Genomic DNA, 17,785 nt, shown 5'->3' with positions numbered 1-17,785 from the left:
ACTTTAATGCAATTTTTATTGGCACTTGTATGTCATGTATTTAAATATATCATGAGTACACATGTGCAGTGCAGTGAAGTTGCATTTTATTGCTTTTAAAATATATTCAATTGACAAAACAATTTTTTACATTTACTTTAAAATAAAATTTAATTTGACATTACAAAGTACACTTGAAAAATGTGTGTTAGGGAAACTTTGAATGTGTGCTTTTTTAAGGTACATTTAAGTGGCCTTTTTTTCATTAAAAGGGGTCATATGATGTTGCTAAAAATAACATTATTTGGTGTATTTGGTGTAATGCAATGTGTTTATGTAGTTTAAGGTTCAAATAAACACATTATTTTTCATATAATGCAGATTATTGTTTCTCCTCTATGCCATGCCTTCTGAAACGCGTTGATTTTTACAAAGCTCATTGTTCTGAAAAAGTTAGATTTGGCCTTCTATCCAGTGTGTTGTGATTGGCTTAACACCTCAAGTGTGTAATGCCCCTCACGTGTCAGAGGGAGTGTAAGGCACGTTTATAAACTGAAAAGCTTATGTAATTTAGTGCGTACTGGAGACGCGAACCATTTCAAACGATTCAGTTCGATTTGGTGAACTGGTTCGACCGCTTCACTAGGAAGATCCAGTTACATATTAAGATTCGTTCGTGATCCAGACATCACTAGACAAGACAAAACCAATAAAACCCATTACAAACGATGCATTTGTTGCATCGAGTTGGGGCATAATTAATGATTGTAATGACTTATACTGTCTTTTTACGCGTTCCTTTGCATATCGCGCTGCGTAAACATAAAACCAGGTCTGCATTTGTGATCTGAGAAACAACAAACAAGCCCACTCTACACTGCTCAAAACTCATGTTTGAATCATCAGTGGCAAATTATTAAATATAAATAACGTACTTACAGGCTGTGAGTCAGAAGCGCCAAACTGTCCTTGCAACGTTTGAACTGTCCAACTTCATAGAAACAGCCGTTGTGCCACAGACTTATTGCAGACTAGTGGTTCAGGAAACAGTCCTCATCCTCCATAAAATGCGCAGTACACATCTGAATATTTGGGTTGTACTGTTCTGGAAATACAACTTAACCACTGATTTCTAGTCGTGTCCTCTTTTGCAAGGCCAAACAAGTAGTTTTGCTTTTACAACTAAACACACAGCAACTCCACAACATTGCAGCGGCGACAACAGTGAGATTAAAAGTTACACCTTCTTTCTTTGCATGAACATTTGGGTTGCGATATGCAAATCTTCCCACATAGTGATGTAGAGATGTGGGGGCATGTTAGAACAAGCCATTTTAGGATGGAGTGGTGAACTTTTATAAAGAATATCTCTTTGTATTTGAGACTTTAATCTTAGCAACTTTACAGATCTTCTTTTGTAACACTCCAAAGAGAAAGGAAAATTGAAATCACATCATATGACCCCCTTTAATATTAGCCTAGTGAAAAATAAATATACTTAAATGTATTTGAAATACATTTATTTCATGCTAATTATACTACAAATACGTTTTCATATTTATGTACTTAATAAAATGTCCTGCAGTTGTACTTTTAGTATACTAAACTGGTATACTGCTAAATTGGAACAACTAATTTTGTTCTTAATCCACTTTAATTGTGCAGAAGTAGTGCTGATGTACACTTAAAGATATACTTAGTATATCTGATTGTGCTAAAGTGGAACTATTGCAAGTATACTTCATATACACTTTCAACATTTAAAGTCTGATATTATTCAAAGATCATACAAATCTCATGAAAAGTGACATTAAAACACATTTTAGACTTTAATTTTATATTAGTTATGTGTCAGTAAATGTGTTTATAGATATGTTAACTGTAATAAATATATTTTATATTATTAAAATATTATATATTAACTATTACTAATCTATTACTATATTACTATTATTAGTTATATTACAGATATATTAATTAGACTATACTTAGTATGAAATATATTACTTTTATACTAGGGTACATTATCTGCAAATACAGTAAAAAAAATGTACTTTCAAAATTTAAACTAAACTACAAGTGCACATTCAGTTTTTTTATGTTGTGGAAAGTAGACATTTTTGACAGACCATAGTTTTATCTCAAGCTCTGAGAAAAACGTATATTGTTGTAAAATTCTGTCTGCAAATGAAACATATACACAAACATATATTGAAGTGAATAATGACCTTGATTTGAGCTTGTTTCTCATGCAAAACATCTTTATGATACTTTTTAGGATACGTTTTTTCTTTTTCTTTTTGAAGCATTACAGACTTGGTCACTGTGAACCAGAGTTGTATAAAAAGAGTCCTGGAGGGACTGAATAATTGCAGAATTCCGTTAAAAAAATAAATAAATAGAGGACATTTGAAACCATTTGTGAATGTTGTATCCCTCGCCGATACAGTATTTAATATGGATTATTGCCATTGTTCTAAAAAATTTGGCTTTGCTGTACAAAAACAGCAGCTGTATGATATGATAGCTAGCCTATCATTTCATAACAGGGTGCTTTGATAATACTATAATCATATCATTATGTTAACTGTCAGAATTCATGCGCAAAAATAACATGAAATGTTGTGACGACTGACTGCCATAGTTTGATTTAAGAGACACGGAGGAATGCAGCAGTTGAAACGCAGCCCGTGTCATCTCATCTCCTGTCTGTGTTTGGACTATTCTAGATGAATGAGTGCTTGTAGCTCTTGTCGTTGGCAGCGATGGGGTGCAGTGGTGATGTATTAGTCGTATTAGTGCTCTGGCATGTGTGAGTGGTGGGCTGCATGTAGGCCAACGTTGCTTTGCCCACAGAATGCCAGCGGATGGTGTGTAAGATCAGCTGTGCACCCCTGGCAGATAGTCCAGACTAACAGATGAATGAGCTTTCAATCCCCCTGGTCATCTTCAGTTTATGTGTGGTGTTGGTGTGTGATATAGGGATCCAAGTCCAGTGGAAGGGTTCATAGCTTTGGCAAACGGGATCATGCCATAAAGCGGAATCCCAGCGTTCCCGTAGTGGTTCGTGGATGGCTCTACAAACAGGTAAGAGAATTTGCCCAATGCTTGTCTTTCATGGCATGAAAACATTAGGAGTGTGTTTACATGGATAGTTTTTATAACAGATTTTGAAAAAACTCTTTAACTGGAAGTGAAACGGAGCTGTCAAGGGGAAGTGCTGCGAATTGCCTGTTTGAAGTCTTTTTGAAGTGCCTTGTTTCCCCATCAGATGTCTTCAGCTGCCTGAGGGTGTGTGTTTTCCCATCAGTGTTTGTGTTGCTTTGTTCTTTCAGGACAGCTCAGGGATGCGACTGTGGAAGAGAAAATGGTTTGTTCTAGCTGATTATTGCCTCTTCTACTACAAAGGTGGGTTGTGCTACCAAACTCTTATCAGAGTCACATTTACACACGGACACTTACAGTACCTGTTAACTTTTCTCCCAGATGTCTAATGATTATTTGCAATATCTGGTTTGTAATAGCATGTTGGACACTACGTCCTACTTCAACTAAAACTACTTTCAGTCTTTTAGCTATGTACTGTCCTCTGAGTTTATGAAACATTTACCAAACTCTAAAAGTAGTTTACAAAGGGGAATTAATAAAAGGTTTTTGGGTTGCTCTATCTCATGTTTATGCAGTTTCTTGAATCACGCAAACTTGCTATTTCAGACTTAAACCTTAAGGGCACTATTTTAACGATCGAAGTGCATGGTCTAAAACACATGGCGCAGGTGCACTCAGGGCGTCTCCGAATCCACTTTTGCTAGTTTAACGACGGGAAAATGGTCCGCATTCCCAGCACACACTTATAAGCGCATATTAATAACACACTCTTTAAATAACAAAGAAAAAATATTGCGCCAGACTTTAGACCAGGTTTGAGTTGGCCTATGGTGCAGTCTATTTTCAGTTCCTCAAAATAGCAGTGCGTCAACAATGTCCCTGAACACACCTCTTTTTTTAGACCAGCACGACCATGGGTGCAAAAATGGGTGCAAATGCATTTGCTATTTAAACAATGCGGCGCAGGACGGGAAAATGAGAACTCCGTCAGGCTGAAACTAGCAAAAACACTTGAGCCGCATTGCGCCGGGTATATTATATGGCCCTAAGCCTTGTTTGTGCTATTATGAAGATTTTAAATCGGTTTAAGTAATTGTTATTATATTGACTTGGTCTCATGAGTATTGTTTCCCTCAGACCTTTGAAAAGGCCAAGTGAGTTTATTTTGCTTTGACTACAGTAGGTACTGTAGCTCCTGAATGGATAAACAACAATGCATTTAACTTCTGCATGTTGCATCTTACTGTGTTGTCATACTATGTAATATTTGTTACTGTTTTTTTTTACATTTGCTTGGTATTTCTCCTGTTCTTCTTCTAGCAAAAAACACTGATTGTGTAAAGAAAACTTAAAGTAAAGACCTGAATATTTCAGGGACCTTACAAGCGCGTTGTTTTTGATTTTTTTTAAACCATGATTTGGTATTCTTCTTATACCTCTTTGTACAAAGGAATAAGTCTCCTAACAGCTCTCTCCAAAGTTTTTCCATTATTGTCAGCATTATGCCAGAGAATGATTTAGTGGGCTATGTAACACTTTTAAGTGTCAAGAAATGACTCCTCTTACTTTAAAGATGCCTTTAACTTACACCAGAACATATTTATTTGGTTTTATTTTGTAACTTTTAGGAGGGTGTACTTAATATTTTGATAAGAAATTACAGTGACATGATAATCTTATTTTCCTGATTCATTTTGATATGCTTCTTTAGTAATTTATCATACAGACTCTCTAGAACATTATATTTCCAAAGAACCCTGTCTTTTATACGCAAGTATGTTTCAGAGTGTACTCATTTATGCTGAGTACTGTACTTTTAGTTCACTTTGTTTTAAGAAAGTACACTATGTACTGTTTTCTGAATGGGTTAATAGCACTGTGTAGAAAAAAGATTGAGTTCACTTCCACCCATGTACTCTTTACTGTACTTTAAGCTATTTCACCCCAAGGTTGATTTGTTACTGTAAACCGCAAAATGTAAGTTTATCAGATCAGCATCTAGAACATAAGCTGTTGTCGTAAGGATGGAATAACAGAAAAACTATACTTCGTATACTTAGAATAATTTATTATACTTTTCATAAGTCTAGCTCAGTCATTTACACACCCTAAGTTGTTCCAAACCTGTATGAGTTTCTTTCTTCTAATGAGCACAAAATATGATATTCTGAAGAATGTTGGTAATCAAACAATTGACGGTTGCCAGTGAGTTGAATATTATTATAAAAAAAAAAAAAAAAAAAAAGTTAATGGCTGCCATCAACTACCTTTAACTACCTCTGCTTCAGAATCCTAGATTTCTGCTCACATAAATAAAAGAGTGACCTGCCTCGGTTTGGAATCTCTCCTTCAAACAACCTACAAGTATTTTTAACCCATTAATTCTTAACCCAGCCACCCTTATCACTTATCAACCCACCGCTCAATCTCAGTTTCACACACACTCACACACACACACCGGTGTCACCAGCGCTCCACTGGAAAGAAACGGGCAGGGAAGAGCAAGGAGGCAAAGCAAGGCTAAACTTAAATGTGTGAAATGTGATGATGTTATCATAGTGGTGTGAGAAACACAGGTCAGAGAGTATCGCATGCCAGGAAGGAAGAGAGAGCGAGAGAGAAAGACTCAAAGTCAAAACCAGACTGGTTGCTCAGTTGGCTTGTTTTTACCCCGCAGACAGTCGTGAAGAGTCAGTGCTGGGTAGCATTCCTCTGCCCAGCTACACTATCGCTCCTGTAGGACCTGAAGATCACATTAGCCGCAAATATGCCTTCAAGGTAAGATCTCACTGTGACACAGATACTGTAGCAACACACTTTCAAAAGAAGAATATTCACCACCTTAAATTTGCAACACTTAACTGTATGCTATGCAACAGTGTTTACTTTAAAGGTATGACTTAAAGGGACAGCTCACCCAAAAATGAACATTCTTTCATTATTTAATCATTTAGTGTGGAGCACAAAAGGAGAATTTTTAAGAAATCTACTGAAGTGGTCATTCGTTTAAATACAACAATAGTGAGGACTAGAGCTTCTTAAAAGATACATTAGCAAAAAAGAATCATGAAAGTGGTCAATATGACTCTATACACTGTAACCAGAATTCTCTGTAGTCATGTGATGGGTTTGGATGTAAAAAAAAACATTTTACTACTACTGTTTCTTAAAACTGAAAATTCTTAAAATCTTTCATTAAAATAAAGGTGATGTAAAATAAAATCTAAATGTTAGTTGAAAACAACATTGCTTTTTCATTTAATTAAAATAAAATGAGTAAAATCGATTATCCCATGAGGATTTGGAAAAAAACTCTTTTTATGATTTTTTTTTTAATCTACGTTTATTGTAATCACAGAGTGACTATTCTATCCAAAACCATGTTTTATTCTATGTTCTATGAAAAAAAAAAATCAGTACAAGTTGGGAACAACATAAGTGTGAGAAAATGATGACAGGATTTTCATTTTCATGGGTGACTCTATAATTATCCCAAGCTACCGATTAACCAAAGTTATACAGTTATCAAGAAATAAACAGGTAAAGGGTAATACAGGTCTTAACTCCCTGTCACAACTTATATTGTGCTAATGACCTGCTGACTGTTAATACTGTAAATGCTCATTTGTCTCCTTTCCCTTGCACAAGCTGCTTGCTCTTCCCCAGTCAAGTGTCTTTCTGTTCTGTCATGTGCAGTTGCTGATTTTCAAGTCACTTTGAGTCACTTCCTGCAGTTATGAATATGCATGCTTCATTATCTTGCATGGCTTCAGCCCTGAGTATAGATTGCAGACAGAAATTAACCATTTAATGAAATATCAACAATGTTATACCATTTGGAATACATTTCCACCATGAAGACAGTCACTTCATATTGTAGCTATCTTATACATATACCTCTCTTCTTTTTTGGTGCTTATCTATGTGTGAGTGTTTTCGTAGGCGAAGACTAGTTCATGCCGTATCATCTCCTGCAGCACATGTGGTTCATTGCTGTCCTCACGGGGTTCATGACACATAGTGAATGTATGGGTCTGTACTCATCCCGAGGGCAGCAAGGTTACATAACCAGTCTACCTCTCTCTGCTGAACTCCTTCCTGCCCGTTCTCAAAGCTGGAGAGAGATTTTTCAACGTGGGAGCGAAAGGAGACAACATTCCAGTTTTCAAGAAGAAGATCGTAACGTGCACTTTGCAGCACTCCTCTTTCGCTTTCCTTCCTTGAGGGATAGTTTTACACAGCCTACGGTGTCACATCGTTCTACCGGAGTGCCTTGCTAAGCTAATAGTTGTATCACACACTCTTTAGAGGGTTACGGATCATTTGCCGTAAGCTTCACACAAGAGAGAATATTTACCTTGGTATCTGGATGTAGATTTTTGTAATCTGTACTAATCCTCTATGAAAAAGAAGACTCAGCCAGTAAAACTCACCCCACGGGCTGGTAGAAAGACAGGGTCGAGCGTCAGAGAGTGTTTAACTGATTCTGCGATGAGCTTTTAGATATCACTACGAAGGTGGGAAAGAGCCAGGCTAATGAGCTCAGCAAACTTCGGCTTTTGTATTTCTGTTACGGCTTCTAACTGTGGGCCTTTGTGCTTTGTGTTGCGTGATGTTTCGTGCTCTTCTGCTCCCGCTGTTTGTTTCTGTCACCCTCTTATCTTTGACGGTGCTGACAGTCCTTAAATTATACTGACGATTTCCCAGTATATATCCTAAACAGGAAAAGCTTGTAGGTGTTGGTTCAGGTGACCAGTCGTTGTCCTTTATTTGCTCAACTATGTCCTCCCTCTGTTTCCTTTGGCGGGCTTCCTGTCTGTGATGAGTGACTGACAGTCCAGAAAGGCTCTGAGACACATTCAGCATCACCTGTAAATAGGTACACTTTTAACTCTACAGTTTCTCTATCTTAATCTCTGGCATGTGCAAACTCCATGTTTGCGACCTTTCTCACTGGTATTATTTCCTCTTTTTGAGATGTGATGTGTGAAATTATTCTATTCAGAAAATGATAACCGGCAGACTTTTGAGGAGTCTTTATTTATTCGCATATTAGACCTTGAGAAAACCCGGGTAATATTGTAATATTTGAATAAGGTTTCCACAGTCATTTCCAGACCAGGAAAAGTCATGGAAATAAACGAAATGTGCGATATTGGCACACTAAAGTATTCTGTATATACGTATATTTATTGTGTTTACTTTTAAGTTGCTTGCAATAAACAGTCTTCAATAGTTACGCTGCTTTTCCACCGTCACGGCAAACTGTACTCATTGCTGTACCCATTCAATTCTGTACCTCTCTGGCCAAGCTGGTACAGATATGGTTTCAATTTTCACAGTATGGCTGATAACAAAGCTCTTAACACTTATGCAAGTGTTTACATATGATATGAGATGTAATAGTGACCCCTTTATGGAGGATGATGAGATATTTTTGTTTACTTTGTAACAATGCCTTACACTGTTGAAATATAAACCAGCATATGCTGGTTAGGTATGTTTTGAAGCATGGCAACTTGTTCGGGCTGGCTATGAGCTGATTTAAGGTGGTCATGTGTTGGTCCTAAGCAACTAGCTCCTGCTCAGGACCAGCTTATATCCAACTAAAGACCAGCATAAAACAGCTCAAACCAGCTTCCATGCTTCAAACATACCTAACTAGCATACAGTAGGCATCATTAGTAGCCAGACAGCAGACAAGTCACCAATTCTGAGGGGTGACGTCACTACACGCATTCCATTGGCCTCACAGTGGAAAATCGGCTTTTGTCTTTTTCATTTTTAGACCTAAAACACATTAGGAGAAGCATTTACAATATCCTAAGAATGCAAATACAGAATTAAACCATTAGTTGAAATAAACTGAATCTCATATATAGTGAGCCAAATTGAATTGAACAGTTCTGAATTCGCCAAAATCATTACTGAATCGTATTGGAAATAAATGAATCCTGAATCTAATCGATTCACACACCGCTATCAGACATATTTAACATACGCATTGTCGAGAATACTAAATTTCGGCTATGGTATCATCAAGATATGTATATTGCATAGTTGAATAATTTCAGTGATATTTGCAGCTCTCCTGTTGTGGTTGTAAGCCAACAGAGCTGTTAAATAAAAGCTCTCTGTACCAGGCCGCTGCATACTAATAATAGATTGTGGATGGCATAATAGAGAACACTATTAATGAAAGGCTGGTTAATCTAAAAGCATCTTTAAATTGTCCTACAAGCTGCAGGGTACCAAAAAGGAAAGGAAGCAGCATGTTATTGTTAGCCGTTTGTTTTGTCCCTTGTGTACAAGTGTGTGTGCACAGCTGTGTTTTTATGTGCACATACAGTAGTTTTGCCTTTTGGATCATGCTAATAAATTATTACTTACAGTTTTTTTTTTCCAACTACTCACATTTTCATAACTTATCTTTAAAAAATAACATAAAAATCTTTACACACAAATCCGAAAATTGCACACTCAAAATGCAAAATGTCTCACATCTCACAAAAAAAAAAAATTGTTTGTAATGTTAATTAACTTGTTAATGTTAATTCTTGTTAGATTTTTGTGTTACATAGAGAATTGTGTGTTGTGTTTTGCAAAAAAAGTTTTATGAAATTGAAAACTAAGTCAATGATGTCCAATTCTGATTTGTGGCACTGTAATAAAAAAGCGTTCCACTGATGTATGGTTTGTTAGGATAGGACAATATTTGGCCGAGATACAACTATTTGAAATACTGCAATCTGAGGATGCAAGAAAAAAAAAATGTCAAAATTATGTTCTTAGCAATGCATATTACTAATATAAAAATTACGTTTTTATATATTTATGGTAGGAAATGTACAAAATATCTTCATGGAGCATGATCTTTACTTAATGTCCCAGTGAATTTTGGCATAAAAGAAAAATCTAAAATTTTGACCCAAACAATGTATTGTTGGCTATTCCTACAAGTATACCTGTGCTACCTGTGGTTTAAGGTCACATTTATCAATTTTAACATTATATAATGTTTTTTTTTTTTTTGTTCATAAACATCCTATTAAACATGAAGTAACAGTTCAACCAAAATCTCAACATTTCATGTCTGTCATTCCAAACGTGTATGATTTTGCCTTTCATGGAACACAAATGCAAGTGTTTTTAATAATTATTCCCACAGCTCTTTTTCATACAGTGAAATCTCACAGTGACTAGAGTCTTTAAAGCGAAGTGTCATTATAAAAGTAGTCCATTTAACATGTGCACTGTATTTCAAGTCTTCTGAAGTTAATGGGAAAAAGAAAATAAAGTCATTATCCACTGAAAACTACACATGGCTATATAAAGGACCATTGATCCTTGCATGTATTGTAAACAAGTTTGAATGCACTGAAGTATAAATGAAATATGAGTGCTATGACAGGATTTTTAAACTGACATTTCTGTCTGTTTGTAACATAAAAGTGTTGGCTTTAGAGTGCTTGAAATGGACTAGTTGCATGGACTAGTTTTATTGTGCATATATAGCACTCTACATCCCCTGGTCACTGTATACTTCTATTGTAAGGAAAAGAGCAGCATGCACATGCATCAGAATATCACTTTGTGTGTTCTGTGGAAGAACAACATTCACTGGTTTAAAACGGCATGAAGATGAATAAATAAAGACTCTATGGAGAGAATATTTGTATTTAAGAACATGAGTCTCATTTGTCTGAAGAAATTAGATAGGGGTTACTTAAGTGGATGTTTTGGCTGTGTATTTATCATCTAGTCATCTGCAGTGGTCCAGGCCTCCTGCATGGTTCAAACCATTCAGCCATCTGTCTGTGTTTTACAGCCTCATTGCAGAGCTTTCCCTCAGCGGACCATTAAAACACAAGCAGCAGCTTAGCACCTCACTGCTTGCCTTTAATGAGCTAGTCATGTAAACACGCGTGTCTTCATGCGCCTGTGTATTTTGTGTTTGTGTATTCTCACTCAGAGAGAAAAGAAATGAGATTGGATGTCTTTAATGAACCGTAGATTAATGCAGTTCAAGTTACTCTCTGAATCGATGTTTAATGAGGAAATTGCAGGCTGACTTCATGTTAATTAAAGCAGTGTCTGTGCCCTTTTGTTGTGTGGCAGTTTGCCTGTGTGTTGTATTTTTGTTAAACATAAGTAAAAATGAAATACATATGAATAAATATAATAACTATTGTATGTATTATTACTAATATATAGTATTTCAGTGTGATGTTGCTTTCCATTTATTACTTATTACTAAAGCTAAGTACTTCTTAGATACGGCAAAAACTACTAGCCTAACTAAGACTTCAAACATGATTTAAGAGGCAAGTGAACAGCCAGTAAAAATAAGAACAAATACACAAATTACAAGCATAAATACAACAGAACAATGTTACAAGTAAAATAAGGTTGTTATTCAGGTACAGAAATGTAATAGTTAGGGTAAATAACATTGTGGTCACTGTATAAATTAAATATAGATCTACGTCAAAGCTGTTTTGTTGTTTGATTAGCATTCATGACAGCAGGAAGTATTTATGGACTGCTGTCCCTTTAAGACCTGATGCATGGATCCAATATAATGATACACATCTGATTTCTTCCTTAGCTGTTCAGTCACTTATGACACAACAGACTGCATTTACCAGAATGATTGTAGAGAGGGGTATTTATTTATTTAGGGCTGTCAGTCAATTGAAATTTTTAATCTAATTAATAACATGATGGGTCGATTAATTAATCGAATTAATCGCAAATTACATATGGCTGTGAAAATACCACCAACATATCATTTAAAGCCATTTTTGTGTTCAATGAGAAAATATTAAATAGATATTACAAATTGTAGCTTTAGAAATAAATATTTTACTTGATTCAACATAAAATGTATTACACATAAACGTTTAGGCTACAACGGCCTAACCAGTGGCGTAGCAAGACAGCCCGGGTCCATACGCAGAAAATTTACAAATGATATGGGCTCCAACTTGGTTAACTTAACTTTGGCCTATTGTTGATTTCTCCGAAGTAAATAACGTTACATGAATCGTGGCTATTCACAAAATCACATGTGGAAAAAAAAAAACTGAACAATTTAATACAAACTAATGTCTCAGAGTTTTAAAAAAGTCACAAGAAAGAGTAGGCCTATAGGTGGAATTTTCACTTTAACTGCATGCAATATAGAATGATTTTACTGTCGTAATTTCTACTTATTCTAAAAATATTATGATGTTAATATAATTTTTTTGTTGTTATTTTTCAACGTGGAACAAAAATGCTGTCATATAGGCTACTGAATGCAAACACAATTTTGGTACAGCGGCCAAAAAAACAAACTGAAAAATGATTTTGATGAACCTGACTCACCATCTCTTTATTTTATTTGCTTTGGAAAGAAATGCATCTCTCAAATTACATAATGAAAGCGTGTTTTTTTTTTCGACTTGAATTATTTCGTTTTAAAATAATAATTAGAAGCATTCAATAGATATATTTATCATTTCGGTGAAGATTTTAAGTTCTGAATTATGTTTACTCTTACCTTTATGAGCAAAAATGACACCGTATTTTTACATCTCCAAATTGATCAAACATAATGCTCAACTCACTGTCTGCTGCTGCAGCCTCGTTGTTCCTTTAAAAAACATTACAACATCCTTTTTACAAACATAAAATGTTCCAAACATATTTCTAAATGAACTAAATACATAAAAACAAAATAAATATGACCACTTTGCCTTTACAAACCAAAACTGAACTATTTCAACAACTGTGTAATGGGGAAGAGAGAGAAAAAAGACCCGTATCCAGACAGACTCGAGGATTCTCATAAGCTGTTGGAGAAGGGCCAGGCCCATGCAGGGCTCTATTCGTTCCCTTGTTTCAGTTAAAATTTCCCCCCAGCTCGGCAGGCCCCCAAACTTCCAGGGCCCATATGCATCTGCCACTGGGCCTAACATAAAGTATATGTTTATGTAACATTTTTTCATTCATGCAGTGGAAGTCATTGGTAACCAAAACAGCTTTCTTACCAACTGTCTTAAAAATACTTTCTTTTATGTTCCACAAAAGAAAATATGTCATTCAAGTTTGAGTAAATGATAACATAATAAATTTTTTTGTGGTGAACTATCCCTTTTTTTTTTTAATAAAATAATAATCTAAATCAGAATCCAAAACTCCCAACAGTTGGTGGTGAATGTCTTTATGAGTCATTCGTGCATTCCATTCGTTCAAACGGCTGATTCATTCAGGAATTCAGTAAACAGTATGAATGGGTCTTTGAATCATTGATATAAATCATTCAGAAACAAAACACCGCTGCGTTGCTCAGAGGCACACAGCAATTCTGTTGTGACTTTATAGGTAATACTTTTGTTGGCAAAACTGAGCAAAAACAGACAATATTGTGTTTAAAATATAACACAATATTAACTTCTTATATACTGAACATTTCCACTCGTTATATTTGGGACAAACAGCACTCGTGTGATATTGCTCTCCTTGCTCGTGTAATATTGCTTTTAATATTACACGATAATTGTAATATTTCTGCCCCAATATCTTGAATTTAAGGCATAACTGCATTCATGGAGTTGTCTGTATCATATTTTATCAATCAACTGTATGAAATGTAAGATGACGTACAGGTCTGGGGGCGGGGCCAATGCATTAACAATGTTATAATATTTTAATCACGTTTTTTTTTTTTTTTATATTTGTTAAACTGACAGCGCTAATTATATTATATTATATTATATTACAATAATTTACTATAGTAACATGTAATACAACACAAAACATAACAGTAGTTTTCACTGCTAATACCATATGACTTTTTCCTTATTTAATTGAGTATTTTTAAATGTGTACTGTCTTCGCTTTACTTTAATCGGGGGGTGTGGTGCTTATTTTAACAGATCTGACCTTTAGCCTTTTTGTCTGTCCTGATTCATATAGTTGTTCCTGTATCTTTGATAACATAACTGAAAAGTTATGTTTAATCGGTGTGTGTATATGTGTTTCTTATCAGGGTGTGGCCTTGGCTTGATTGGCATTCGCTCCTTTTTTTTTCATTCTGACTTCCTGTATCTCATCAGTATGTCTGCTGTGTTGTATTCCTCCACTCCTCTAGTTATCATGCTGAAATCTCAGATGCTCCTCTGGCCAGTTTCTTATCTGCTGATGCAGTGTTTCTCCTTTTCCCAGGGCTGGACTGATTTTAGTGCTTTCTCTCTTCAGGCTACACACACAGGGATGCGCTCCTACATTTACAAACAAAGCGCTGTGATTGGCTCGCAGGCGGAGCACACTGGGATGAGGACGTACTATTTCAGTGCGGACACACAGGAGGACATGAATGGCTGGGTCAGGGCCATGAACCAGGCTGCGCTGATGCAAACCCATACAGTGAAGAGGTCAGTGTGTCACAAAACTTTACAAAAACCTTCTCTTAATTAGTATTTAAGGCCAGAAAAATATCTAAACATCATTAAAACTTAGAATTGTGGCAACGTCTCCGAGACACTTATCTGCAAGAAACTTATCTGCATAGCTACCTGAAAAATAATAAGCTTTTTTTTAACGCATAGTGTGGTCAGACCAAATGTTGATTTAATTTAGTTAAATTAATAGAAGTTAATTAATAAAATCTATTTAGAGTTGTTGAGTGTCATCAGCATGGCAGTGATATGAAACTGTATATATATATATATATATATATATATATATATATATATATATATATATATATATATATATATATATATATATATATATATTTATTTATTTATTTATTTATTTATTTATTTATTTTTTGTAAGAAAACTTAACTTCTGGTCAAAAAAGTGAAATCAAAATGTTCTGATTTAGGTATAGGTTTTTCTTAATTTTTCTCTTTTCTTAAATGTTAAATTCATGTGATTTGATGTTAGTTTATAGCTGTTTTCTGAAGTGTTTGTTAAATAGTGTGTGTGTTTGTGTTTAAAGTGGACTGTCAAATGCAGTTTTCACAAGTGTGTGTCAAGGGATGTTGTGAGTCTGTAAGTGTTTGTCAGGCATCAGTCTTGTTGACTGACAGTGGTGATGCAGTGTGTCTTGTTCTGCCAGTGCAGAAGACCAGACGGCTACTGAGCAGTGACTCAGCTTCCTGTCTCTCTGTTGTCTGGGCCGGCCTCACTTCTTTCAGACAGTCACAGAGCCCAAACTCAGCTCAGATGTGGGCTGAGAACGCAAACAGTCAAAATGGCAAAATACCCATCCCTAGTTCAGATACTATAAGCATAAATAGGAAAAATCTGGAGTCACACTGTTTTTAAATACAGTGTGAATAGAGGCTGTATAAGCATGTACGTATATGGTTCAGACGATCAATTCTCTCCTTTGACATGTGTAATGCTTACCTCCCAATTTCAGCCATACAAGATTGAAAGTTAGCTGTCACTGCTGGTGATGTCGTTGACCAAGGCACCAAATTGGGATCACGGCAGGATCTTTGAGTTGTCATAGCAGCCCAACACTAATGAGACTAGTGTCAGCTTGAGCTGGCAGTCAGCGAGGCAGAAAATTAGACTGTGATAGTCCAGGATAAAAATGTAATTTCTTTTCATAACTTCATGTAGAGACACAGAGTGGCTTTTCATTCTCATAGATGTCTTTATGTTTGTGTTTTCCCTTTCTCCTTAGCCAGAGATGTCTTGTGTTGACCATTTGTTTGGTGCTTTGAATGGAATCAGTCATGCTTACGCCTTGCCGTTTCACGTTCAGCTGTAGGAATGTGGGTTTAATGTTTTCTCTGTGGAATCTCTGTAGGTTTGGTTTGGGTCCAGTTTATTTGCACATGTGGCTATTTTTTTGAATACTCTTGAGTGCAATCTGTAATATGCTCACGAAGTGCACATGCAATTTGATCAATTGCAGAAACCTCTTAGTAGCTACCCTTCATAGACGAATAGTTTGAAATTGAACACATAAATGAGTACTTGTACAGTACTTTAAAGCTTAGAAATAAATTTAAAAATGCTGTACTGCAAGATAATGTGATGCTAAATTAAAGGCCTCTTAACCGTACTTACAGAAAACACATTCACATACTTTTAAAAGTATTGTCAATTATTTTCAAAAGTATTGTCAAACTTGGCCAAATGTCAAATGAAAGTTTTTCTTTTATGTGCATATAATATTTTGATGGAAACTAACATATTCAGCAGATAAAGTACTTTATTCTAATTTTAACTGTAGTGTTACATTTAATGTTTTATATTTTATTAATTTACTACATTTTACATTTACTGAATTGCAACTTCATTATTACAAAAGTGTAAATACAAATGTATTTAAATCTGTGACATACATGTTAATAGGAATTACATTATATTTTAGTCTGTGAAATATAATGCTTGTTGGTTTATTCGCCAGAACCCTTTAACAATATTTCAAAGACAATAGAACTAATTGTCCAGTTAAATATTAAGATGTAATTAAGTACTACTTTAGTAGGCTAAAAAGCACTCCAAAGTTCAGCTTGTTGCATTTAATATAAATGTAAACTATAATACATTTTCATGTAATTGCAATTGACATGCAATTAAGTCTCTTAAGTACATTCTTTTATTTTTTTACGCTAACCCTAGTAAATTAGTAATAGCCTATATTTAAAATCTATTTATTTCAAAACAAATATAGTTCAAATGTTTCAACATATTGCTCGAGACCTGCTGATATAAAAACTATAATTAAACTTAATTTTTTAAAAATTAAATTAAATTTAAAATTAATTTTATGCATTTAGCAGACGCTTTTATCCAAAGCGACTTACAGTGCATTCAGGCTATCAATTTTTACATATCATATGTTCCCGGGGAATCGAACCTCCAACCTTGCGCTTGCTTGCTAGCACAGTGCTCTACCAGTTGAGCTAAAGGAACATTTATTTATTTGGGGTACTACTTGTTCAGAATGCACATCTCTTGATTTTAAGCCAGAAATGTGTTATAATGTCATTATTGATGAGGATTGTATGATCTTTGAATAATTTTGATCTTTAAATGCAAGATATTTCAATTTTACCTGAGGTTCCACTTTAGCAACATCACATATGCTTCACTATATCTTTAGTTGGAATTCAGCATTACTTCTGCACAAGATAAGTGCATTAAAGTACTTTAACTATGGCGGTTTAGTATAGTAAAAATACAATTGCACGGTATTTTTTATTAAGTACATATATATATATTATACATACATATATATATATATATATATATATATATATATATATATATATGTATATATATATATATATATATATATATATATATATATGTATATATATATATATGTAAATGTATTTGTAGTATACTTTGCATGAAATAAATGCATTAAAAAATACATTTTAGTATATTTTTTTCACTATAGGGAAAGATACTGAATCTTAACTACATATTTATCAAACAGTGCACAAACAATTACATCCCTAAATACCGTAGATATCATCAGGCCTAAAGGAACAGCTGTTCATGTTAAAATTCAGATGGAGATTTGTCTATTGTAGACTTTGAGTGTGTCTGAATACAAAGAGCCACTAGAGGCTATTTCTTTTTAGTCTGTGCAGTTTGGATATTATTAGTCTGACTGTAGAGTGAGCTCCAGTAGAGATAGCCACGCTCCCAGTGGCCATGTCTTCTCTAAATGTAGA

The 17,785-nt window shown here is 34.9% G+C and overlaps 1 protein-coding gene across 11 annotated transcripts in view; it reads left to right on the top strand.

The window, feature by feature from the left end:
• Positions 1-17,785, top strand: part of LOC113118487 (pleckstrin homology domain-containing family A member 7-like) — a 98,272-nt gene that overhangs the window by 59,339 nt on the left and 21,148 nt on the right. For 8 of the 11 annotated variants that reach the window (XM_026287703.1, XM_026287710.1, XM_026287706.1 and 5 more), the window contains 4 exons: positions 2,962-3,066; positions 3,315-3,387; positions 5,765-5,865; positions 14,332-14,507. In XM_026287703.1, coding sequence (XP_026143488.1) covers positions 2,962-3,066; positions 3,315-3,387; positions 5,765-5,865; positions 14,332-14,507 — 455 coding nt within the window. Of the gene's footprint in view, positions 1-2,961; positions 3,067-3,314; positions 3,388-5,764; positions 5,866-6,452; positions 7,967-14,331; positions 14,508-17,785 lie in introns of those variants that run through there. The other 3 variants (XM_026287704.1, XM_026287711.1, XM_026287714.1) reach the window with 2 other exon arrangements.

This window comes from Carassius auratus, chromosome 18, assembly GCF_003368295.1.
Source record: "Carassius auratus strain Wakin chromosome 18, ASM336829v1, whole genome shotgun sequence".
Taxonomy (NCBI): Eukaryota; Metazoa; Chordata; class Actinopteri; order Cypriniformes; family Cyprinidae; genus Carassius; species Carassius auratus.
Note: the sequence above shows the minus strand (reverse complement) of the source record. Positions and strands in the feature narration are given on the sequence as shown.